Consider the following 27,520-nt stretch of genomic DNA (forward strand, 5'->3'; position numbering starts at 1 on the left):
TCTGCTATCCTCCCCATGCCCTGAATAAACTCTATTCTATACCATACCATCATCCTATGGCTGATTTCCCAGGGGAAAGGGATGCCTCAATGGCCCACAGAAATACTCTCTTCCCTCACACCTTACCATAGCAGCACCTCCACCAAATGTATTACTTCTCTCTTTATTTTGTTTTTTTATCATGGTTTTAGTCATTTAACACTTCTATGAGGTAGTTCTGTTGTGAGCTTCATTTATGAGACGATAAAGCACAGTGAGATTAAATGATTTACTTATGTGATTGTTTTGCTCATAACCAGCCCTGCGGGGTGAAGCAAGGCTGTGGTCCTAGCAGCGGCAGTCACCAGCAGAGGAAGCACTCCATTTAGGAGCCTGCTTCCAAACCTCTCGCTGAAGCATGGGGACTTTGGTGTTCACTTTATGGTTTCTGGTGACAGCACAGACCATGAACATGGGCCCAGACAAGGCCCTCGGAGGCAGACCACAAGCATTGTAATGGCCTCAGGTGGCAGTACAGGCTGCCCAGATCAGTGTGGCCCATGGCTGCAGCATGGCCCATGGATATCAACGTGGCTTCATGGGCCATGATCTGTGCTCGCACAGACTGTAAGGAGCAACGTGAATACTGAAAACTCCATATTCATTACGTTCACTAGCTCTGCCTAGGCTGCAGTGCAGAAGCCTCTTTCTCACATGCAGGGAGTAGGAGATGCATTAAACACAAACAGAAGTAACTCCCGTGCCTTCTCTGTAAGGTAGAAAGAGTCACAGGGGCTGAGAGCCAGTGTACTCAGAGTGGAACAGCTTTTGGAACAATTTCGGACATCAAAGAAACTACAACTTCCCTATCACATAGAAACCTTTCCATGTGCCTTAAGTGCATGCTGGGACCGGGTACTTTATGGGAGAGGTCACAAGGGTAGGCAACAGACATGGAAAGACTAGATAATACATGTGATAAGGGTGCATGATATGAAATTTCCAAAGAATCAACAAAAATATTATATTAAAAAATAGAATTCAACATAGCTTTTTTGGAAGTCCCCCAAATGTAGTATATGTCTTTTGTCCTTCCCAGCAAGAAGATAATCTTATGAAGGATAAAATCAGGTCTTATTAGAATTACACCCATTCTTCAAGTGGTTCTGTTTAATCTTTACTTATTGATGATTTTTGGAAGTCCCCAAATGTAGTATATGTCTTTTGTCCTTCCCAGCAAGAAGATAATCTTATGAAGGATAAAATCAGGTCTTATTAGAATTACACCCATTCTTCAAGTGGTTCTGTTTAATCTTTACTTATTGATGATACTTAGAATGCTTGTGGAACTGAGTTAATAGTGATATAGAACATCATATTAGTTTCCTTGGTAAACATTAAACTATTGTCAAAAACTATTAAAAAATGAAAGAAAATGGAGATGAATTAGATTGTATTTATTTGTCCAGCAGGCTTGCATGTAGGAACTTGCTATGGGGAAATGTGGGTCACAAGTCACAGTTCCAGCTTCTCAAGGTTTGAATGTCCAGAGTTATCAGTAGCAGTAGAATCATGGGTGCCAAACAATTGTAATCATTGACATTATGTGGGAATAATCAATAGTTAATGGGACCATTTTTAAGTGGTTGCATGAGATACTTAAGTGTTTGCTCTTATGTGTGAAGTTTATCCTATACTAAGCACTGAGAACATTTTATTAATCTGTTATAGACAGGCATTTTAATTGCAGTATAAGTAACATGCCAGAAGTCAGGATTATTAACCTTGTCACATATTAATTGATGAAAACTCTAAATCTCAGGGCTGGAGGGACGCCTCAGTGCATTAAGAGCACTGGTTGCTCTAACACAGGACCTGGGTTCAATTCCCTGCACCTAAATGGTGGCTCACAACTGTCTGTACCTCCAGTTCCAGGGCTCCCAATAACTGCTACTGGCAGTAGGCACACATGCATACATACATTCATAGGTGATACATAATATAGACAAAGCATCCATATACATAAAATAATCTTTAAAAACTCCATAAGTTTCATGTTTCTTCTGTAAAGTTGAACAAAAGTAGCTTGGTTCACGACTGTGAGGCTGCAGTGAACTAATGTGATTGATTGTAGCTTTAGACTGTGCTGCTCCTAACAGGGCCACATAAAGTGTATCAGCGACTTCTATATTGTATATACTTGGCATTTAATTACCCTTACCTGCTCTAGCGTTATGTCTCTAGATTAACAATAGCAATTCTAAAGTGATCTTCAATTTTAGAAGCAACAAAATATCCAGAATTGGCCAATTTTGTTCTTTTAAAAGCAGGCTTATGGAGTTTACTTGTATCCATGAATATCTTGTTAAGACCATGAAAACTCTGAATCACATGTCCTCGATGAACTGCAAATAGTAAACGAAAAGTGATATACAGTTGACGGTTAACCGTGTAAGATTAAAACATAGTAGAGTGTCGTGTTTCTTTTAAGCCATCACATTGATATTTTAAAATATAATAGGTTAGAATCGGGACAAAAGTAGTCACATAACTCTCTAGCAATATAAAGTAGTCACAGTTCATTTAGAGGACAATCTGTGACACAGTAGGAGTCACATTGATTTTTGTATTGTTTTGCCACGGTGATTCTCTTTCAGGAAATATATTCAAAGAAAATAGACCATTAAAAGTTTTTTTAAAAAATCATTACTATACTTTTATCATTGCTGTTACTATGTAAAATGTATAGAAGGAAATTTTTGCAGTAGAATGTAAATTAGATTATGGGTGGTATGTTTTGTTTTGTTTTTTTTCTCACCTCTCTTTGAAAATTAGTGTTTGAGACATTGGTAGAATTAAAGGAATGGTGGTTTCAAAATTGTTATTTAGTGTAAATTAGATTACTGCCAGTTCTACTAAAAGAGTGGAAGATGAATTATTCCTTATGTTCATATTGTGAACTTGTTAACTTTTAAAAGAATTATACACATCACACAAATAATAGAAAATCTTAAGGCTAACAGTCATGCCCCTGATGTCTTACAAAGGTTTGTCTGTCATTAAAGTTCATATGGATGGCCTGAGATCAGGTTGTAATGAAAGAGTGAAGAGGACCTTCAAGGACACCGGGCTCTGATGGGCAGGGCTGTATGCTTATATGCATCTCTTTATTTTAGAACTGATTGACGTCACCTGCACCCTGCTGCTTCTCAACCCAGACTTCACCACTGCATGGAATGTGAGGTAGGTTGTTTTCTTCAGTGATAAAATGAAGTTTGTCCAGATTTCTGAAGATGTATAACCCCGTGAGTTTTAGCTGCTTGAAAAATGAAATATAAACCAATTGCCCATAGCATCCTGTGTTTACTTCTTAGATGAATTCTTTATAATATCTCCATAACAATTCTAATACATGTGCTTTGCATACCCTTGTAACTGTCTATTTTCTGTAAGTATATTTCACCTAAAATATAGATTGGTCTGCTGAATTACAATATACTGTTTGATGCCTTCTTGTTTTCTCCCTGTGTTTGGGGATAACAGGCCCTTTGTATGAGTGATTGGATCACCAGACATGGCACTTGAGTGCCAGGAGAATGTACGGGAAGAACTTTTAAGGCCACAGGCCTTCAGCATTCATTTAGCCATAACAATTGTGATACTGTGAGCACTTGAAATTTCTGACAGGGCTAGAGAGATGGCTCAGCAGTTAAGAGCACTAACTGCTCTTCCAGAGGTCCTGAGTTCAAATCCCAGCAACCACATGATGGCTCACAACCATCTGTAATGAGATCTGATGCCCTCATCTGGTATGTCTGAAGACAGCTACAGTGTACTTATATAAAATAAATAAATCTTAAGAAAAGAAAAGAAATATCTGACATTTGGGGATTGGAAAAGAGATGACATTCAGTTAATTCAGACAAAAACCATTTTTATTGAAGTTTTGTTTTTCAGCTAAACAACAAAAATGTGTATATGGGTTTAAATCAACTGGTATTTCATTAGACTAAAAGAAATTTTCTTAAAAGAAAGCAGAATATGAATAAGTAAAAGTGAAGTCTGTTGAATGTTCTGAATTTTAATGAGCAGAGCCATAAAAATTATAATTCTTTATGATTAGAGATTAAATTATATTTTACTTAATGTTTATTTTAAACAAAATCACATAATACTGGGTATTATGTATTGTATATTGTATTTATGACTGACTTTTAAGAGTTTAGTAACATCTGTTATTGACATTGCTGAGGTGTCTGAATAGTAACGATGGTTCTGCCACTTTGAGCAAGTTTCTGAGCCTCTCCACACTTCAGTCTTTCACATCTGTAAAATTAGGATATTTGGTTGATCCATATGAAACCATCTTTTAGCCTATCAGAACCAGTTGGATCTGGCACTCAGGTTTTCAGTAAAAGGAACTGGGCCTACTGGACAAATGACTGACTCAAAGACCAAGGCAGGAAGTATGCAGGATGGGCCTGGAGCATCTAGAGCCAGAATGTACAACAAATGAACCAGGAAAAATAAAATAAAATAAAATAAAATACAGTAGGGGCTGCTAAAGGGTGGAGGAAGCAGCTGAGAGAACTTCTGGGAGCAAAAGCTGGAAAGATTTGAAGAGAAAAATACATACAGTGGTCCCTATTTATCCTAGGAAGATACGTTCCGAGGCCCCTGTACCTTCAAACCTACCACATATGCTGACTGTATACAGCATGAACATACTGGGCAATGAATTTGCATCCTGAATCGTGCAGTCTGAGATTTCATCAGGTGTTCAGGGCCACCTACCATTTAAAATTTAGGGATTATTTCTAAAATTTGTCATTTAAAATGTCCAAACCATAGTTGACGCCTGTCTTAGTCAAGTTTTTATTGACTAAACATCATGACCCAAATCAACTCAGAGAGAAAAGGGTTTATCTCAGCTTAGAAATCTCAGGTCTCACACAGGTCAGTGAGGGCAGACAGGGCAGGAGCTCACGGAAGGAACCTGGAGGCAGGAACTGAAGCAGAAGAAGTGGAAGAGCACAGTTTACTGGCTTGCTTCCCATGCTTGCTCAGCCCATTTTCATTTATAACTCAGAACCAAGGGTACCACAGCCCACAGTAGGCTGGGCCCTTCCATATCAATCATTAATCAAGAAAATGCCCCACTGACGGTTTTTTCCCACTTAAGATACCTCTTCCCAGATGCCATGTTGCCATGTTGACAAAATGAAGTTAATTTTTAACTTTAATATGGTTCACTTATACCATTTCTGGTTTAGTTTCTCTGGGATGAGACCTAGGGATTTGCATATCTATTGTGTTACAGATGATGTCTGTGTGGTGATTTGAGACATAGCCCCAAATCCACCTGCATCCTAGCACTTGAGATTACAGGCTCCTGCTGTGGCCTGATCTTGATGTAGGTTCTGGAGATAAAACTCACTCAGGAGGCATTTTGCTCACTGAACCATTTCCTCGGCCTCTCTGGTATTTCTGTTCTTTAATAATTCTTGGTGATTCACCATGAATGTTACTAAAAGCAATAAGGAATGCTTGTATAGCAAAGTGACGGTTTTCTTTTTGTTACAGGAAAGAGCTCATCCTCTCTGGCACTTTAAGTCCAATTAAGGATCTACATCTGGGAAAACTGGCCTTAACTAAGTTTCCTAAGAGTCCAGAGACATGGATTCACAGGTGTGGTTGATAGTGATGTATTCCTGTTCAGTATTTAAGATCATAGCTTATGAAACACAATTATGTGTTTGTTCAGCATTTGAATTCCAAAGTCACCTTACATACATTTGATTCTAAGGGTTATCACTTGCTACCTGAGTGCCATGGTAGCAAGTCCTTCCAAGTTTGAGCCTTCATATTCGCAAACCATGAGCAATACTTATACTTGTCTCATAGAATTCATAGTTCAGTGCTCTTGAAATCCCGCATACAAGCACTGCTACGGTGTACCAAGACCACACGCTTATAGGGGCTTGTGATGAGCACATAAGTGCTCACTAATGCTGGCTGCTTTCAGCCACCTGTAATAGGTTTGGAGGTTGCACTTAGATACTTAACTATAATACATGGGCTTGTGTAAATGAATTATATATTCTAGCTAGTTCGTATAAAAGACACAAAATCCTGGTATTTTATTTATAAGCTGTAAGCCTAGATTTGGCAGATTCTATGCTGTTCTCCCTGTAGCCAAACCATAGGCCTCTTGTTGCTTACTGTTTGAGTCTAGTCCGGGCTGGTTTGCTCTGTCTGTCCTGAGGGGACATTTCTCTCAGCCACATGCTCCTGGTCCATCCCATCTAATGGAGACCTCCTGCTCTCACCATCTTCTCTCCCCTTCTCCCCATGGTCTCTCCCAGGACCCCTCACTTGGTTTCTCAGGCCCTGCCTCTCTCTGCTGCCCAGTCACAGGCTCTAGCCTTCTATTCACCTTCGCTTTACACTGGGGCGAGAGGTCTACATAACAAAGACCACTGGACACAAGGACATGTCCCTTCTGGATGGCAACCAGAGCTTTAGATTTTAGAATTTAGGATTTGTATACCCAGTAACAGACCAACCCCCTATAAGCTTGTGGTCCTGGTAGGCATGGTGGTCTAGTGGTTGAGATGATTAAAGGTAAATCTTAAAAAAGCTAAAGGTAACTGAGGTGCTTGGTGTTTGGACTAAGTGAAAAGCTATTAAATCATAAATCCAAAGAACGTCTGAGACAACCAGAATATAACTAAAGACTGAAAATTCTGTTATTGGGAAACAAGCCAATTCTGTTATTGGGTCTCACGTAACTCCTCTCCCTTCACTAAACTACACAAGTGGCCTGCTGGTCTGGAGAAGTTATTCTCAGTCACTTTGTCCCCCTTACACCGCAAGCATTTCTGTCATGAACTCTGTTGGGTTCTTGGGCAGGTTTGAAGCCTCAGGGCTATAACCTTGGGCTAGCGTTGTGAGTGGGCTCTTACCAAACCCAGTTCGTTGTAGTTTCTTCCTTACAAAAGATTGGCATGGTATGCCGCAGAGAGTTGTGTACTAGTGTTGGGGGAGAGAGGTGAAGGTGCCAAAAGGAAACTATCACACACACATCTCAGTTATTGGGGAGGAGATCTGTAGGTTAAAAGTAAAACAGTGTTGTGTTGTGAAACTTCATTGTTTAACAATGAATTTTCTTACTCGTGTTTCTGTACCTATGGGTTTGAAAATTTTCAGTCTAAAATTGTGCTTCCATAAAATTATAAACTGGTTTGAAAACTTTTGCTTTTGACTGAAATGTATGCTAATGCAAAATATACGTAGACAAAAGGAAAATCTGTGGTTAAGGACATTGCAAACCTTGATGCTTCAAGATATTTTATTTTTTCCACATTTTATGCTGATACATAGAAATTTTGCTTAATGAAAGCTATCAAAACAGAGCCCTTTGTTTGCAAACAAATGCAGGAGAGGCGTGCACACGTAACTGACACATAAGTTAGCTGCCTCCTCACTGTGCCCTCAGCCCTGTGCCTGGCCCGCCACACACACACACACACACACACACACACACACACAAACACAAACGCGCGTGTGCAGGGACATATTTCTTGGTCAAGTAGAGTTTGGAAGTTGGCATTTTGGAACTGATGACTTCTTTTTGAAAGATTTTAAATTTTAGACAAGCTTCCCTATCCTGTCTGTCATTCTCATGTCTCCCTTCTGACCCACACTGTTTTTGTTTGTTTTTTTTAAGTTTATAAACAATGCATTTTTATAGAAAAACAAGAGACTATTGTTCTTACAAAATCAAAACATGAGCATGAAACTTTCTTTAAAATTTTATTTATTTTTAATTTATTTTTATACTTCATATTCCATTCCCTGCTCCCCCATCCACCCTCCAACTGCTCCACATCCCACACCTCCTCCCCACCCCACCTGACCTCTAAACTCCCTGGGGCCTCCAGACTCTTGAGGGTTAGGTGCATCATCTCTGAATGAACACAGATCTGGAAGTCCTCTACTGTATGTGTTAGGGGCCTCATATCAGCTGCTGTATGCTGCCTGTTTGGTGGTCCAATGTTTGAGAGATCTAGGGTCCAGATTAATTAAGACTGCTGGTCCTCCTGTAGGATCGCCCTTCTCCTCAGCTTCTTTCAGTCTTCCCTAATTCAACAACAGGCATCAGCTGCTTCTGTCCATTGGTTGGGTGCAAATATCTGCATCTGACTCTTTCAGCTCCTTGTTGGGTCTTTCAGAGGGCAGTCGTGCTAGGTCCCTTTTTGTGAGCACTCCATAGCCTCAGTAATAGTGTCAGACCTTGGGACCTCCTCTTGAGTTGGATCCCACTTGGGCCTGTTGCTGGACCTTCTTTTCCTCAGGCTCCTCTCCATTTCCATCCCTGTAATTCTTTCAGACAGAAACAACTATAAGTCAGAGATGTGACTGTGAATGGCAGCCCCATCCCTCACACATTGTTGACTTATACTCCAGAGTACAGTAGCAGGCAGCCCCTTGATAGCCCCATATCCGAGTTTACAGATTATGTTTGTATTACCTGTCCATGGAAACTAGAAACAAGGGAAATGATTGTTTTCCTCTCTCACCCATGTTCTTCCCTCTTCTTTCCCCTGTGCTATATTAATAGGCGCTGGGTGCTGCAGCAGCTAAGTCAGGAAACGTCCCTGCCTTCCTCTGTGGCCAAAAGAAGCTTAGGTGCAGTTCCTGCAGAGAGGACGCAGCGGCTAATACAGGAAGAGATGGAAGTCTGCAGTGAGGCAGCAGGGAGGTATCCCAGCAACTACAATGCCTGGTCCCATCGCATCTGGGTTTTACAGAACGTGGCCAAGCTGGATCTGAAGGTAGAACTAGTATTCATTCTCCATGGCCAATGCTGCCCATCCACCCTTTAAATCTCGATAGTAATTTACCCCTGAAAGTAATGTTCCAGCAGCCCCAGAGGATCAAGGCTGTGGTTTCCAGAGAAATCCTCATAATTACAGAAGGGTTGGCATCTTCCACTAGTACAGCTTGAGACACTGGTAAAGGAAATATGTTGGTAGACTAAAGGCATAAAGAACCCAACATAAGTGGTCAGTACAACTCACTAAGATTATTAAACTACTGAGAATTGAAATTATATCATGCTGTTCTCTGGACACATATCAAGGAGCTGAAATAGCAGATTCATATTCATATCCTTTGCTCTCAGAAAGGAAAGGAGAGAGCAGGGACAGACTTGGAAAAAAAAGCCTATAAATCACATGGGTGCTGCACCCAAGGCCTCTGCAGGTCTGTGGTGTCAGGATCAGGTGACATCTACACATAAAGGTGCTCTCCAGAGGTTCAATACGGCTCTCACCTCTCAAAGCATTTTTTTTTCCCCTTTAGAAATGGGGAGATAGAAGTTTCTGGAGTATTTTGAGGCTTAGACTTAGCTATACTTGGCTCATCTAGAACATTTAGTACTCATCAGTCAGAATGAGAGCCCCTATGTTCCTTTTTCTGTTACAGAGTCATCTCCATTTTTCCTTTGTTGTTTATGGTATTAGGATTCCATAACAGTATACGGTTCTTTTCTTAAAGCCTCCCAGGGTTGGGGAAGTTGAAAGAGGTGAAGTTGAAGATCAGTGTGCTCCAAGAGAGCTGCCTGTAGTTGTGGTTCACCATCTCTGGTCTCTCTTCCAAGTCCCCTTTTCCTCATCTCTTAATCTTTCAGGGTAAATATAGTTTTTACGTCCAAGGAAATTGAAGCCAACAGAGGAGAGTAGACCTCTCCATTTCTGTTCATGGCTGTGAGTTTCAGGAGGGAGCTACCCCAAGGAACAGACAGAGCACACACTCAGCATTGTGTCAGCCTGGCTCATATTGTAGGGTCAAGGAAGGTAATCCTTTGAGATTTTATTTTAAAATGCAGACTACTGTCTATCTTGATGTTAGTGTGAGGATTGCCTGAGTTAGTGTGCCAGACATTCTGGGTTTCTTTCACACAGGTTTCTTTCTCACACAGGTCCTCCTACCAATAAAAAGATTAGGTGAGATGAGCTGCAGCGGGCTTCACCATCTTAGTGCAGGTTATCATTCTCAGCTGCTGGCACTAGACTGGTCCTGTCTACCAGATGAACTCTATTGGAGAGAGCTAACCAACAGTCAGAAAGTAGCATAACTCTTGGAGAGTCTGGGGAGCTCTGAGTCCAGTTGGAAGCAGCAGAAATGGTTTGCTAGAAACAGCTGCTGCATAGGAGTAGAGATGCACAGGTCATGTGGTTAATGTCAGGGGTACTGATTGCTGCAGTTCTTTATCTTTGCTCTATAGCATGATAGTGGGGTGGGGCCTGGGGGGTGAATTGGGACTGAAAGGTCAGTGTGATGAAATGTGATGGGAGACTTGCGTGGTAGTCCTGGACCCTTTCAGGGCACATTCTCTTAACATCAGAAGCAATGCACCAAGTAGAAATTCTTGCTCATTTGAAACCATCTTATGTTAAATACATAGCTCACTGGTGGGATTTTGACTCAGTTCCCTGGATCTACTTCTGTGCTCACACATCTTGTCCGCTTCCTTGAGCTGTCTTCAGGAGGACTTGCTGTGCTCCCCGACACTGACACCACTCCACTAGCATTGTGTGATCTTTGCTTGTTTCAGTAAAATGTACTGAAATGTTTTAAAGATTGTTTCTGTTGTTCTAAGGTTCTGGGCTTTGTGCTTTATATTTCTGAGAAGTAGTAGTTAACAAAAGTATCCATTGTCTAGAGCAACTGAGAAGTGCATTTCAGTCTGAGTGTGGTACACACTTGGGATCACAGCTACACAAATGGGAGGCAGGAGGAGCACAAGCGGAATGGAATCAGGGCTACATAGTGAACTCAGAGCCACTGTGGATGGGCAACTTAGTGAAGTGTCATCTCAGAATAGACGTGAGTAGACTCGAGAAGACGTTGCTGAGTAGTACAGCACCAGATTCAAACTCTAGAACTGCAAAATAAGGGTACAGACATTTACAAACAAAGAACATATACAGGAGCTAGCAGCATTGCAAGTGTAGAAAGTTAATAGTATCTTGCTGTGCTAGATATCCAGTACTAATGAGATGATGAGTCAGAGCATTTCTGTTCATGGACTTCGTCTCTCTTAATAGAATAATGACAGAGACAGTGTATGGCATAGTTAAAGGTGCCTCTCTGTAGCATACAGTCCTAATTTGTATTCTAGCTGTTCTACCAATTTGCTGTGTAGTCTCGAGAAAGCTCCCCAGCTTCTCGTACCCTCACTTTCCTGCTCCTGAAAAGAGTGTGATGTTAATTCTTCAACAGCTGTCCCACGGACTACTGATTGTCAGTGTTCTTACTTAGTACTCAATACTGGCTATTAAATACAAGGTTTGATATATGAAAGTAGCATTTACAATTGTAAAACATTAGGAAGGCATGCCCTCTGAAGTGAGGGATTCGTCAACATTACAGTCCTTTACAAACTGGAGTGTTTTAGTCTACTAAGGATCATTCTTTATTAGATGACTTAAAGAAAAATGTTTATAGTAGGTTATTGGAATAAAACTAAATATAGTGTAGACTTTACACAGTTTTAGAATCTTAGCATTTTAATGAAACAGCAAATTCCTTTGAGTGGTTAGACAGTGGTTGGGCTGTTGTAAATGGTCACCATGTGTTTATATATCCATATAGTGCTGTTATGGTTTGGTTTGTGTGTTTGTTTTAGTCATGAAGAAAGACTAGAGAGTAATGGTGAATAATGGTGCTGTGGGATAGACATGTGGCATTTTATTTTATGTTTTATGTTTCTATGTTTTTGTTTGTTTGGTTTTTGTTTTGTTTGTTTTTTCGAGACAGGGTTTCTCTGTGTAGTCCTGACTGTCCTTAAACTTACTCTGTAGACCAGGCTGACCCCAAACTCAGAAATCCACCTGCCTCTGCCTCCCAAGTGCTGGGATTAAAGGCGTGCACCACCACTGCCCGGCTACTAAAATTGATTTTTAAAATCTGAGAAGAAAATAGAGACCTGGAGGATGTATGCTAGATAAAAATAAACCACATAAATGTATAATCTCACTTTTATGTGGAATCTGAAAAAGTTTGAATTCATTGGAAACCAAGTAAAATGATAGTTAGAAAAGTAGAGGAAGTGATGAAGAAAGGAGAGCTTCCTTACATGGAATGAATAGGCCCTAAAGACCTCATACAGCTTAGTGTCCAGAGTTACATCATATGTAGGGCACGAAGCGATTGCTTAGTGATTGCTCAGGGGTTAAAAGCACTCACTGCTCTAACAGAAGACTGGAGTTTGTTTCTCAGTGCCCATATGGTGGCTCATAACTGCTTTTAACACCAATTCCTAGGGATTTGACACCCTCGTCTGTCCTCCACAGGCATAAGATACATACATGCAAACAAAACACTCAGACACAAAAATCAATACATTTTAAAAGAAAAGTATCTCCTGTATATAGCTAAAGCTTGCGGCAGGAATATCTTAAATAGTTTCATGATAAAAAAATGATAACTCTGTGAGGTAATTAGCTTGGTTTTCAATGTATACACACTTATGATTATATTGTATATCACAAGTGTATACATTTTTAATCAATTACTTGTAGACTTAGATTTTTTCAAAACCTACTTTAATTATGCTTCTTTAACATTCCAACCTCCCTTCTAGCCTACCATGTACCAGAAGTAGGGGGAAAGAAAGGTTAATAAGAAACGGAGGTTATGGACCACTTAGAAGTAATTCTTTAGGGCGACTAGCAAAACACCAAACAGAAATCAGCAGTGCAGTCCAGTCTACTCACGAAACACAAATCAGTAGCAGCAGCTCATCCAGAAGAAACGGGGAGGCTCTGCTGATCAGCACAGGAGTCCTTGGTAGCCACACGAAGCAGCTGGAATACCACCAGATGTTCTTTGGTGTGTTTCTCTATACAAAGTCACAACAAACAAAGATCAGCGAAGAAAGCAAGGCAAGCCAATGCAAGAGTGAAGTTAGCAAAGACAAAGCCCAATGAAGACCAGCAGAGTTGCAAGACAAACCAATGCAAACGCATTGTTCACTGGTCTTAGAATAGCAAAGAGTTGTAGACAGAAGAATTGCCAAAGATAAATAAACGTTGGCTTCTTCATAGACTCCGTACCCCATCGCTGCTTTCGTCAAAGTACTGGTGCCAGGCTGGACTCCGGCAACAAAGACAACTTTATAAGACTGATGACAGATATTATAACATGCCCTCTTGAAAGGCTGTACAATTTATCTTCCAGAATAGGAGATTAGATATGCACATGGCTACTCATATGTGAGTAGAAATAAGGAAATAGTCAAATGCTTGTCTTGAGGGTGAACTGCTGGGTGATAGTGAAAGGTGCCACTGCAGAATGTTCATTTCGGTAGCAGTAACAAGACCACTCTCTTGTTACTGTGACCAAACACCTACAAGAAGAAACATGTGGGAGGAGGGTTTTGACTTACAGTTTTGAGGGGGCATGTCCATCATGGCAGAAGGAGCATGAGGCAGCTGGCCACATTGAGTCCTCAGTCAGCAATAGAACCAGGTGAATGCCACTTCTCAGTGTTGAGGATGGGTTTGCCCTTGGCTAATCATTGTAGCAATACCCACACAGTCATACCCAGAAGTCTATTCCACACTGATTGTAGAGCCAGCTAAGTTGACAGTGAAGATTATAGTCATCACTAACACACTTAAAATTTAAGCAGAATAGAATCAGTTCAAAAGTTATCTCCCAGTGGATTAAGGTGCGATGTGTTTTTTTGATTTTTCCTTGTAATTACTGTTTCTATAATGATCATTTTTTAACCACTGTCTTAGTTTAAGTTCAGTTTATTTCATCTTAAAACTCTCAGGTCATACTCTATCACCAAATGAAGTTGGGGCAGGAACTCAGGCAGACGCCGTGGAGGAACGCTGCTACTCAGCCTGTTTTCTTAAACCATCCAGGACTACTTGCCCAAAGTGGTACAGCTTCCTATGGGATGGGACCTCCAACATCAGTCATTAATCAAGACAAGTGTTATGGAGGAATTTCCTTAATTAAGATTCATTCTTCTTAAATGCTCTAGTTTGTATCACATTGACAAAAACCTAACCAGTATAATCACTTATGTAATCAGAGGAAAACTTTCTAGAAAAGCGTACAAGTGCTGGCATGGGTGTTGTCATACTTTGTTCTAGGCCAATCAACTCCTCTGTTCTATAGCCTGCTGCTATGTTTATATATTCTTATTTCTACATGGAAGTTGGAAAAGAATAGGGAAACTTAAGATACATTCTACAAAGGCACTCATCTTGTTAGCACCTGACATTGAAGCCATTCCTCTGTATTTTTACAGTCATCTAAAAGTAATTGCTGTCTTTGCTTTTAAATCATTGCCTATATAGCATTTTATTCTAGAAAAAAAAAACCCTAAAATAAGAAATTGCTCTGAAATTTCTGGTTTGTTTTATGATTTAATATGCATTCTTAAACATAGAAGAATAGCATAGGGTTTGTTTTCCTTAAGAAGTCTCCAGCTGGGAAATATTCGTGCACATGTGTCTATGTAGAGGCCAGAGATTGACTTGAGGGTGTTTCCACCACCCCCACAATTCCCCCACACACACCATGTTATATGCATGCATGCCTGTGTGCACCAGAGCAAACAGGCAAGCAGCTTTGTCTATTGTTCTTTCTCTTAATTACCTTGCTACAGGATCTCTCACTGGACCAGAAACTCACCCTCTGGCTAGCTGGCCAACCAGTGAGTTCTTGGCATCTCTCTATTACACACATATTGCAGGCATGCCTGGCTTTCTCTACAGACACTGGGAGTTTGAACTCAGGTCAACATGCTCATAGAACAAATAAATGCTTTTCCCTTGAGACATCTACCCAGCCGCCACCTTTTTGAGCTAAGTCTCCCAGTGGACCTGAAGTGTCCAGTCTTAACTGGTCAGCAAGCCTCTGCTCTTCCTGCCTTTCCGTCCCTAACAGGGAGTCTGTCCTCAGGTCCTCATGCGTGTGTGGCAAGTGCTTCACCAACCGAGCCAACTCCCCAGCCCACTGAAGAATGTTTTAAAATAACTAAATTGGTTTTATTGAAAAACTTTCATCTATGTATTTGCCTCAAAATTAAACAATAAATTAAATCTTTTTTAAAATAGGAAAATACCTAGTCGTAAATAATCTTAAAGTTTTTCATGTTATATACATTCAGTTTAGATAGCTGTGGTATTATCATTCTATACTGAGAAGCCACACTAAAAGCAAAAAGCTTCCGAAGATGACTAACTCTCCTGTAGACAGTGGGCTGAGTCTTAAAAATAATAGTAGCCTTAATGATATTTTTCAGATAGAGGCTCAACTAGAAATGACTGTAGGTTTGCCAAATGTTTTTCTTCGAGACTTGTCAGCTATAGCTTTGTAAATGAATGTAGTGGCTATGACTTAACCCATCAGAACTTAAAGATCTAGCCCCAAAGCCTAAGGCAGAAAGATTGTGTTTTAGGCCAGCCTGGACTCTGACACCAGACTGGCCCTGTGTTAACAAAAGTAAAATTAAAAAAAACAAAAAACAAAGAAACAACAATAAAAAAACCCTTAAAGAAGATGAAAAACATTTAAATGTATACTTTGCCCATATAGACCAGTAATCTTAGTCCTTCATACTTGCCCCTGACTTCATTAAATTTCTCATTCATTCATCAAGTCTTTGTAATCTACTCTGATGCTAATGAACAGAAGAGAATGGAAACATCAATTGGACTGATAAATACCCCCTACCAATTTGTTGTTATATTAAAAATGAACCATCCTTACAATTCAGTGATAATGCAGATGCCTGCAACTGTTGTTTATGTGAAAATGTCCAAGTACTGTGGAGGTTCCGAGGGAAAGATTCCTTCTGCAAAGATAAGTGAGATGTGGGAAAAGGATCAGTCGGTACCGAAAACCGTTGCCTGGAACCCTGAATGAAGCAGGTCAAATTTTTGTTTTTTGGTGGCAGTGATGGTTATCCACAGTGTGGTAAAGAGGGGAAAGAATAGTGAGTCTGTAAACTCTGTGCTCAAAAAATAAAACAAACAAACAATCCTTTTTTGCTTTATAAAGTGACGTTAACTGCTTAGCTTAGGTGCGTTCTGCTTCCAAGAGAGCATCATGCAGGATTTTGTACAATGTTGAGAAGAAAGGAAAAAAAAGCCTTTGTGAATGTTCTTCTCACGTCCCTTTTTCTTCCTACAAGATCCTTCTTGATGAACTATCTTCTACTAAACACTGGGCGTCCATGCATGTCTCAGACCACAGTGGATTTCACTATCGCCAATTCTTGCTAAAGTCATTGATTAGCCAGACTACAATAGACAGTGCAGTGCCGCAGCACAACTCTTTGAAAAGTGAGCCAAAAGATGAAGCAGCGGCAGCCTCAACAGAGGAGCCAAGTGTGAATCTTTCCCAGCTCCTAGAAGAAGAGGTGGAATTCTGCACAGATCTTATTGATTCCTATCCAGGACATGAAACCCTTTGGTGTCACAGGTAAGAAAGAGAATACCCATTTCTTGTGATTAACTAGGTGTGTCCGTATGAAACTACAGAACCTGATGTATATGACTTCTGTCTGTGTATGAAAATGTGATCATCCATAGAATTTTCCTGGCTGAGTGAGGAAGGGCTTTTGTTCATCATCTCACCACCATTGTCCTTGTTAATTCGAGGTTTCTCACATCTCTGTCTGTGGTTTAGGTTCACCCCTAACTACATAACAGAATGACTTACATTACTTCCAGCATAGCATAGAAAACAAAAATGTTTCATAACTCTTTGAAGATCCTGACATTAGTATATCCTGGATAGAATGCTACCTACCATGTGTTTTTAAGAAAAGTAAAACCTTCCAGATCATTTTGAGTTGGACAGGATTGAAACTAATGATTAGATCATGGAATTTAAAGTAAGCTTTATCTTTGCTCCTACTCGAATGATCTTCAAATTAATTAAGTATAATAATAAATAGAAAGGCCAGAAATTTTAGTAATCTGGATTTTGAGTACACTTGATATTATAAAGTTCATACTGGAATGAAGTCCAGGTGAGTTAACACATTGTTTCAGTTATTTTGGATCTTTATTTGGAAGTATCTCAGTCTTTACAAATCCAAAGTTTGCTTCAGGTCATAGGAGTCAGTTTTAAACAAAAGACTTGTCTTTGCTAGTCAAGGATAAGGATTTTAAAAACTGTATTTCCTAAGTCAACTGAGTACCCACACCTTTCTCCAGTCTAATCTTTCTCATGGCTGCTTAGTCTGTTAGCTGCTAACCCATACTAAGTACATGTAGAAGGCAGAAGTTATCTTACATTTTTTAGAATGTTCAAGAGTAGACAATGGTCTTTTCATAGAAAAGCACTCTGATTGTAGGGTTTTAAGAAAGACAAGACATGAGGCTCTTATTTAGAGACTTTGCTGTTCTGCTGTATCTCCTCATCACAATAGCAAGACCTTGGAGACTTAAAATGCTGATATTTAAGGCCTTAGCCCTTGAATGAATGATGAGGTGTAACAGCTTAGAACCTGTCACCTGGCATATGTAAGGTTGTAGTTTGTGTAGCAGGTGTGCACCCTGGGAAAACCATTTGGGTATTATGCAGAGCAGTTTTTCATTTTAATAAGCAATTCCAGGCTGTCCCTTGATCGAAAATAGGAATAGTATCTTTTATGTGCTTTGCTCAAAACCCAGCATACCTCTGCTGAATACTGATAAGTAAGACTAAAGTGGAAGTTTAGGAGAAATCTTAAATAAGACACCTTGGGTATATTCTAGTTTTAAAAATAGACTGGGGACAGGTGGGCCAGCTCAGCGAGTGAGGGTGCTTGCCATCAAGCCTGATGTCATAAGTTCTCTCCCTTAACTAAGGGCAGGGACATGGTGGAAAGAGGAAACTGACTTCTGTATCCACACATCACGCACACACACACACACACACACACACACACACGCGCGCGCGCGCGCGCACGCTTGTGCATAAAAAAACAAACGAACAAGTGCAATAGAGATATCCTCAGAAGGACTAGGTAGAGGTCATGAACTCCATCTGCAGCCTGAAGGAACTGTTTATTCCGTCTTGTTTTTTAATTTCTTATAAGATTCTAAATCAAGTTGGTATTTTGTTTTATATAATAATTTATGGTGATTATTGAGCTTTGACTGTTTGTAATTCATATTAGAGTTAGAACTAAAAACTCAATGTGATGCAAGTAAATGCTTATTGAAATGCCCTTAGAGCAGTGCAGTTTTCTCGCTCAGCAGCCTGGTCGAGGGGTGAAACCCTGAGAACTCCGGCAGTTTCTTTTCCTGCAGACAGTTGTGGATTATGAAATGGGTGTGAGCTAATGCTGTGTATTAGTAATTACCTTCTTTCGCCTGAGAATTTTGAGTTTTGTCATGATTTTCTTTCTCCCACCCCACCCCCATTGCAGGAGGCACATTTTCTACCTTCAGCATCACTTAAATGGCAGGCTCCCTCCCAACCTGACTCACCCGACACCTGCAGACTGCTCTGGGGGCACTTTGAATGACTCGCACCAGATTCCAACAAGCCCTCAACTATCTCAGGCAATGGAAGTGGACGGACTGAGTGACTCTAGCAAGCAAGGCTATTCCCAAGAAACCAAGCGCCTGAAGCGGACCCCAGCTCCGGACCCCCTAGGCCTAGAGATGGAGCACAGGTTTATTGATCAAGTATTGTCCACTTGTCGGAATGTAGAGCAAGTCAGGTATGCCAATGCATACAGGAAATGGCTGGTGACTCTGAGTCAGTGAAAGGGGTGGATTCATCCTAAGAAATTCCCTTTAGTGCAATATTGCTTTTCTTTCTCAACGCCATAGTTGCATGAACTGACTGGCTAACTGTATTCTTCATCTGTAGCTTAGAAGTCTATAAGAAACCTTTTTGTTTTATTTATTTTGTTAAGAGCCGGCATTCCTTTGGGTATGAGATAATCGTGTAGTTCCTTCCTACTAAATAGTGTCTTAATTCTTTTTTTTTCCTCTTTGACCCACGGCTCTCTAGGTCCACACATGGGCTTCTCATTTGTCTCTTGAGATCGGCTTGCACACTTTCCTCACCTCAGTTCGGTTGCTACATAGATAGTTTCTTTCAAAATTGAAAATTTATTTTGCAGTTCAGCTTAAGAATATTAATCCATATGCAGAAGCACTTGCTCTAACTGCAGTTTTGAGAATACAATGGCTAGATGGGTGGATGTGAGGATGTCAGCCACTTCCCTCCCAAGCATGTTCTCCCGCTATCCACTCAGAACCAAAGCCAGGAGTGTTGGAATTTATATAGAAAAAAATTGCTTCCAATGTAATCTATTTTTTAAATGATTATTTAAAAGAAACTAAACTAATTTAAGAGTTTATGTAATTGTAGTACTGAAAAATTATTTTTATTACTAGTTTTGATAGATTGTTTTTACCTCATATTTGGTATATGCCAAAATAGCAAGTCAGCCCTTATAAAATGAATTCTTTTTTAAAAAACCCACAAATGCCATTTTTAGTTATTACTATTTTTTTTTCCTTCTAAAGTCACTCATGAAAGTGAGACATAGAAATGTAGTCCTGTAAAGCTTTTTTTAAAAAAGAAATAAATAAGTTACTGAGGTTATTCTGATAAACTGCAAAGTGTTTTGTCAAGTGGCTGGTCAGAGTTTACTGGCGACAATCTAGGGAGGAAGGCTACTTCTGAGCATTTAGTTCAATTTTTACTTTTAAAATGAAACAACGCTCTTTGATACTAAATTCATCAGGGATAAGTACCAAAGTCCACACTATAGCTGTATCTCAATAACAAGGGCTGTGTTTTTCAGGTTGGAGAAGTTGGGTGGGAATGGGTCCAGTCTCCTTTCTTATGACATCCACCCCTTCAGATGAGCTGTGAGTCCTCTGTGTGTACACCTTCTCTAATCTTGCCAGTCCATTCCATACTTTCCATCACTCACTGGCCCATATTTTTTTCTCATGTTCTTTTTTTTCAGGGATGCCTACAGAAGCTATTATCACTGTTATAATAGCTTAATCCTACCTATAAACAACAGGAAGGATGAGTGAAAGGTGTCCCTCTCAAATTCCCTGTTCATGGCTGTCTTGGTTAGGGTTTCTGTTGCTGTAATGAAATGCCGTGACCAAAAGCAACTTGGAGAGAAGAGTTGATTTTGCTTACACCTGCAGGTCCATCACTGAGGGAATTCAGGGAAATAACTCGAGCAGGACAGGAACCTGGAGGCAGGAGCTGATGCAGAGGCCATGGAGGAATGCTGCTTACTGACTTGTTCTATGGCTTGCTTATTCAGTTTTCTTGTTAAAAGCCCAAGGGGTGACACCACTTACAGCGCTCTGGGCCCTCTCTCATCAATGACAAATTAATCCACTATAGACTTGTTTACAGCAGGGTCTTCTGGAGCATTTTCTCAATCGAGGCTCTCCCATCTCCGATGACTCTAGCTAGGGTCAGATTGACATAACACTAGCTGGCTCAGATCCTGTATATGTGCAAAATGCAAGCGGTGATTGCAGAAATAAGCCCAGCCATCATGTTTGGTGTGTTCTCCTTTCTCACACTTGGTTATGTGCATTGCAAGTTGAGGGACAGAAGGAAAGGCAAACCCCTCCTGCCTTGCTCTGGTAGACTCTTGTACTTTAGGCATACTGCATTAAGAGAAAAGAAACAGACTTTTACTTGGGCATCATGATCTTATTAGGTGGCAGACTGCTTGGCTGGGTGACACTTAGGAAACCAGGAAGAAAATTTTCTACTGGCCCCAGGAGATAGATCTGATTCTTTTGGGACAAAGTTGTTTTTACTACCTTATATTATTTAGATGATAATATATTTGCCATTGTGAACATAATTCCACAGCCTTCTATATACAAAGCATATTTTGAATCATTAAATACCTCAAGTTCTACATGGACCTCTATAGGAAAAACCATTACATGATGTATAGGTCCTCTGAGATTGAGAAGTGACACAAATGACATGCAGCTCTGTGGCTGGACCCTGTCTTGACTCAGTCTTACCTTTTCTTCTCAGCATCCTTTTTAGTGTCCCAAGTAATAGGGCTTATCTTTGATATAGTATGTGTCAGAACATGATCATAGGCTATGCCTTATGAACATCAGCTACGTTTTTATAGTGCTTCATGCTATGTTTTTATAGTGCTTCATGCCTTTTTATATCTCCTACTCAGCATCTTGATCATCTAGGTGTCAGCTGCCTTCTTCCGAGGCTCAGCCCAAACCTTCCCAAAGCCGTAGAGTCCTCTAATATACCATGATTGCATCTTCCTAGTAAAGTTGGAAGTAGGTAGTAAAAATGCAAATATTGAAAAGATCCTGTTTCTGTGTGGGTTTTTGTATGCTACATTATTTCTGAAATTCACATTTTCAAGTGTTCATTCACAGGTCTTAGATTTCCCTGTAACTTTTCCCTAAATGTTTGGCATTCACCTTCACTAGCAAGCTACTGTGTCTTTGACCAAATGAATTCATGCAGTAGAAAAAGAAAATATGTCTAATTTAGGGGCTTGTTTAGTCATATTCTTCAACACATATCTTGCTGTTAAAAGGAAAAGATAGTTGATTGGCACGTTGCATCTGATTTTACTCCTGTGGATCAAGAAAACCACTGACACACAGCCAGCAGTAAGATCCATGATCTTCACCATAACCCCGCCCTACATGTCTTTGTTTTTAAAGTCTATTTTGGTAATTGTATTGCCCAATTATATTCATATGCCTTGCATATCAAAAGGACTTAGTAACTATCTATTAATGATTAATTAGCTCTTTGAAGAAGGGAAAGATTGCTCTTGTTCATAAATGATGGAATAATGATCAGGAAATGAATGAGTTATGAGTGAGTGATGTGGGCTAGCTCTGCAATTCTTAATGAGAGCTCCCATGTGTAAAAATCAGTGAGATTAAGATTTGCTGTCTTCATTACCTTGTTTGGATTTGTTAACTCTCAGCTGTGAGGTGGAGCACTAGAATTCTCCTAGCTGTTCTTTGTCTACACTAAAAATCCTCGGTCAATAAGAGCCACTTGATAGGAATATTGTTTCCTCTCACTAGATGGTGTTGGAGAGCAGACCTCGCACACAGCACCAGAGGCACACCTGATCAGCTGGGGTAATTCTTGGGCTTTAGAGGCTTGTGGGTGTGGATTTGTGCAGGAATCATCCTGGACCCCAACTGGAACTGTGGCCCTTGTAGGGACTCCTTGAACCTGTGTGAGTCGTTTTGTAAGCCTAAGGGTTTTATACCTTCCTATAGAAGCTTTGGGCCCAGAGTTTCATCACATTTTCTTACTCGTATGGCACAGCTCTAACTTAAGCTAAACGTGTCACTAGGACTTTTCTCTTTGATTTTGCTGGTGCTGAGGCTCAAGCTCAGATTAATCATCAGTCATAGAAGTAAATGTGTACAGATTATCACCAGAAGCCACTTATAGTTTCAAATAAGGGCTATGTAACATAAAATTCAGAAGTCTATGTGCAGTGGTCTGTAGAATGCATATGTGGTAGACAATGTTATTTCAGTAATGTTCAGCTCCTCCCAGTTCACACTCTGTGTGTGTGTGTGTGTGTGTGTGCGTGTGTGTGTGTGTGTGTGTGTGTGTACAAATTGTCAGTCCTGCAGTTTTATTCAGCACAAGATGGTGTGTGACATGGGCCAAATGCAACTTGAGAGTAGAGCCACCAGGGAGCCTCTCAGTTGGCTCCCTGATGGGGTTAGAGAAGATTCAGCTGTAAAATGAATAGTGAATAATCCGTCTCCTTTTTCTTCCTCCGAAAAGCCTTTTGGGTTTACTGTTATTTTCCTACTCAAAAATTATACCTTAAAATTTTTAAATGCTTTATTCTAAATTTTTTTAACACTGTAAAAACTTTGTCTTAAATGAAACTGCAAATGCAAGCAATGTCTTTGTTCCCCCACCCCTGACAAACATAGTCTGTAATGAGCTCCTGCTTATTAGAGAAGCATGTTGGGGTACCAGAAATGTTCAGCAAACTCAGTTTCGTAGAAGCAGTGAGCAAGAAAAAAACTACCCCAAGAATTCCACATACAATCTGTTATACAATGTCTTCTTTAAAATAATTCTACATTGTGTTAACTTCAGTGCCTTTCTAACTTCAATGTGTGGTACAAGGTTATCTTATACTGAACTCTTGTGTTTAGGGAGTAAAAAGTGTAGAAATTTTATCAGTTTATTGTGTCACAGTGAGATATACTGACTGGGGAAGGTAGGATCTTTTGATTTATATTTCATTAATTGGCAATTTTTTGTACTCTACCAAGAATACCAAGATTTAGAACTAATTCTCGGACAGCTAACATTGTGAGTTTTAGAGGCATCATAATTACAGGGCAGTGTGTGCATAATTGAAGACACAAAAGCTGTGTAGCCTATGCTTGAAGAGAAGCAGGCACACAATGCACTGCTAAGAGAGAGGGGAGGGGGAGGTGTTGTCCCAAGTGACCCTTTGCCTTATTCTAAGAACATGCCTTCCTCCCAAATTCAGACATGGGGGTAGGATAGTTAAAAGGGGAAAAACGGGACTGGCTAATACCAAAAGAAAAGGTAAATACTAAAATGAAATTTCAAGTTTTATGAATTTGTGTGTGGAAGGGGAGGGGAGGCCTGTCATAGTTCATGATAGCATATAGTTTTCTTTATGGTTTCTTAAAAATATATAGTAAATATTCCAAAGTGCTTTGCAGAGAGTTCTTGAATAATACATCTCTATTTTGTGTTCATAATTGATGTATAAACCAGTGTCTCCCGTGTGGCTTTAGGGTGGGAGGGGAATTCTCAGGCTCCCTACGTCTCGAACCTCTCAGGCCATCCCTGTCACCACGAAACAACTAGAGGCTGGTGGCTTAAAAAGAAAAGGCAGTTACATTGCTCTGCTGAAGAAACAGTGTCCTTCAAAGGATGTTAGCTGTATATAGTTCATGCTTTCTGAACAAGAGCATGAGCCACAAAGCTGACCCTGATGTTTATTAGTCTGTTGTTAATCTCAGGGTGTAGAAGATTTAACCAATTTAGAACAACATTTTATATTCTGTGGCCAAAAAGAAAAGGCAAAATATGCTATTTACATTGCTAGCTATTAGTATGTGAAATCTAATATGGACCATCTTGCCGCTTGTCCTGTAGTTGTATTGAGATTGTTATCAAAACTGTTGCTGTGAAGAGAATATCTGTGCTGTAGTTGTACGCGGGTAGGTGGAGGAGATTCTATTGTTTCCGTTGGTGTTCTCGGCCTTTGAAAGTCATCCTGAGGAGAGCAGGCTCTGTTGTTTTGCAAACTGACAGCTGTTTTGCTTCCCAGGACTTCTTCTTCTCTGCAAGTGTAAGATGCAAGACAGACAGGTTCGGGATATCACGTAGTACTGTGCATATTGTGAGAAATTAACACATCAGAACTGATAAATGCTGGAGAAGGAATATTATTAGCATATCTCTATCTTAGCATTGCCCACATTTGGGTGAACTATACAATTTTGTATGAAATATACATTATTTTTAAGGATGTTAATGAAATATATACATTATTATATAAGGCAAGATACACAATTTTATAACATTGCAACCAAAGTTGAGGTTCCTTTTAAGTATCTAAATGCGTGTGTGCGCGTGCATGTGCATGCGTGCGTGTGCGTATGCACATACATCTAACAAGATCTAGAGCTCAGGCTTACATGATTTTTTTTACACAAAAGATTTTAAGCAATGAATTTTTATTTTCATATTTGCTCAAAGTATTTTAATTTAAGACAATTTTCTTGACAGACAACCTCCTCCAGTAAAGTTGGAAACTGACATGTGTCCATTTACCCTGTTTAAATATTTGTGAAAACTGATTATGTGTTTGGTGGTTTGTATATTTATATGTTATTCTGTTTTTCTCCAATATTGTTAAGGATTCAGCCTTCATTTCATGGCTAACAATCACTTTCCTAAAAGCACTGAGCAGCATGCAACACATGCTCTGCTGATGCTAATGAAGTGATGCATAACACACGTGAGGTTGGTGCAATGTGCCGACTCACAGGACACTCCAGCATCCCCTAGAAACAGTCATTTATCCTCACATCCAATGTCATCTATTTAGGGCAGGTGGCTTTCTGTTGGTTACAGAAGTGATATAGATGGAGCGCAGATAGCAACAGTTCAGGAAGTCCTTAACTATTGCTCTAGCTTCAGACTAACTTAGCTCTCACCAAGGAGACGGTTGCCATCTCTTCACTGAGGAGTATATTTGTAGTGTGATATGTTACACAGTGGAAAATGCTATTACATGACATGAATTATTACACTTGTTTGTTTAGGCTGGATTTAGAAATAAAATAAAGGTATTTAATAGAACCATGGCATGAAAACAAGAGTTAGAAGAAGTTTGAGCAGTATCTCCCTGTAAGAGGCACATTTAATAAATGTCTCAAGGTGTCAGCAGATAAAGAAACATGCTGCTCATTATATATTGGCATATCCAGTACTTTATACTTTCTTTCATTTCTCTCTAATCCTCAGTTGCTTTGCATTTTCTTAAAGGTGATAATGATAATATGGGAACTTAGGCTGAGTAACTTCATATAATTTTCTCAGAATATATTTGACATGAGAAAGAATTTTTTTATCAATGGTATTGTAGTTTAGTTTGGGTGCCTATTCTGAGTTGACCTGATGTAAAAGATTAGACAGTTTTGAAACAGACATTCCTACCTGACCTGTGAGGAACCACGTGTAGTGCAAGTGTGATTAGGCTTTGGCCTCTGGTGAGCTCCCTGGTGCATGATCGTGTATTGGCTGTAGTCACTTTGTATTTTTGCTGTATTTTGTTCTAGGAGAGTAACGGGGTGTACACTAGACTAGATCACATTACTGTTTCTGAGCTGGAAACAATAAAAAATGAGGTGTCTAAGTATGCCAAATATTTATATACTGCTATAAAAACTAAGAAGACTTTTCAAAAGTACAGAAATGACTTTTTCTAAACTCCAGTCTTTATATGCTAGTTAATTGCTTAGTTCAACATTATAAAACTATGGGACTTTCACTGAAGAGAAAGATCTCAGATACTATATATTCTACTATCAGAATTCACCATCTGTGTTAGTTTATATTGCTTGTAGATTTTCCAAAAAGAGCATTCAGTGGGCTATACATAACATTGGACACGTTAGCGTAATCATGGTACACTGTAGATCCCAGGCATTAAGTATTAGTGTGACTAGCTTGTTTTACTGGAAACAGCTGTCTTCACTGATAGATAATATTTTGCCTGGTATGGCAGTCTGTATTGAAGTTCCTTTAGCTCTTAGTATAGCTACCCACAGTTTTAAAAGGATTAAATCTCATGAATTCTTTACAGCTAAAGTGTATATTCTGGATGGGAATAAGAAAAACTTTTGTACAAAGGTATGTGCAAAGTACACTTGTGGTATTTTGGGATTTAGTACCCCAAGATGATTAAATTATGCTAAATTCTAATATATCACTTGAACTTTGGCTAAGATTAAATGTAAATTCTAAGATTAACATATCATGTTTGTCTATAGCTGGGTGTTCAATGGAAATGTAATGTGAGCCCCAAAGGTATTACAATTTTCTAGTAGCAATGTTTAAGACATATAATTAACTTTTAATAACATATCTTATTTAACTTAATCTGGTAAAACACTCTTTCAACATTCATCAATGTAACAAAATTAAGGAGCCATCTAGCGCCTTTTTCCCCTGTATATTAGTCTTCACAATTCAATGTGTGGTTTGCACTCACACCGCCCCTCCACTGCGGCCATGTTTCATGCCCTCAGGCTCCATGTGTGGCCAGGGGCTGCTGCTGCAGAGGCAATGCAGATGTATAGGCTACAAAGTATGAATCTGTTTAAATTTGGAGGTGACAAATGGACATGAAATTTCTGTCCTTTAAGGATTGTTTAGAAAGAAATCTAATGAAGTTTTCCTTCATTTTAAGTTAACTTTGCTCTAGAAATTGGATCAACCTGATCTAATTTGCCAAGCATTATTTGAAGAAGAAATCACGTGCCATGCAAAATACCTCTAGGATTGTTGTAAAGTACTGATGGTAGAATAGTGACAGTCTTCAGTCTTCACTAAAGTCTGTCCTGTTTCTTCAACATACTAGCTTGAGTTGCATGCTTACTGCATATCTGTACTTGTTTGTTTCCCATTATTCTTGTTATATAATGATGTATATTAACCAGCAGCCCTAGGATTCTAATCTATGCAGCTGTCTGCCAGAACATAATGATGCACCTATTAAATTGTGGTAAATGGCAGAGAAATAAGTTGAACCATTTCTTTTCCCATTAGAATTGTTTTTTTAACATGTGGTCATGTACCAAATGAGCTGTAAATTACTGTATTTCTGTAGAATATGGAAATGGTGTTGTCTTTGATGATGTCTAAGTAAATATTACCTCTCCTAAAGCAAGCACTATGTGTGTTTTATCTCCATGCATGTTAAACT

General features: G+C 39.6%; 1 protein-coding gene across 1 annotated transcript in view; it reads left to right on the plus strand.

The window, feature by feature from the left end:
- The window catches only part of Ptar1 (protein prenyltransferase alpha subunit repeat containing 1), a 39,166-nt gene extending 11,686 nt beyond the window's left edge, over positions 1-27,480 (plus strand). The window contains exons 3-7 of the mRNA XM_021210629.2: positions 3,156-3,222; positions 5,563-5,667; positions 8,603-8,816; positions 16,205-16,494; positions 18,434-27,480. Coding sequence (XP_021066288.1) covers positions 3,156-3,222; positions 5,563-5,667; positions 8,603-8,816; positions 16,205-16,494; positions 18,434-18,776 — 1,019 coding nt within the window. The 3' untranslated portion in view covers positions 18,777-27,480. The remainder of the gene's footprint in view (positions 1-3,155; positions 3,223-5,562; positions 5,668-8,602; positions 8,817-16,204; positions 16,495-18,433) is intronic.
- Positions 27,481-27,520: the final 40 nt, after the last annotated feature.

This window comes from Mus pahari, chromosome 1, assembly GCF_900095145.1.
Source record: "Mus pahari chromosome 1, PAHARI_EIJ_v1.1, whole genome shotgun sequence".
NCBI classification, from domain to species: Eukaryota; Metazoa; Chordata; class Mammalia; order Rodentia; family Muridae; genus Mus; species Mus pahari.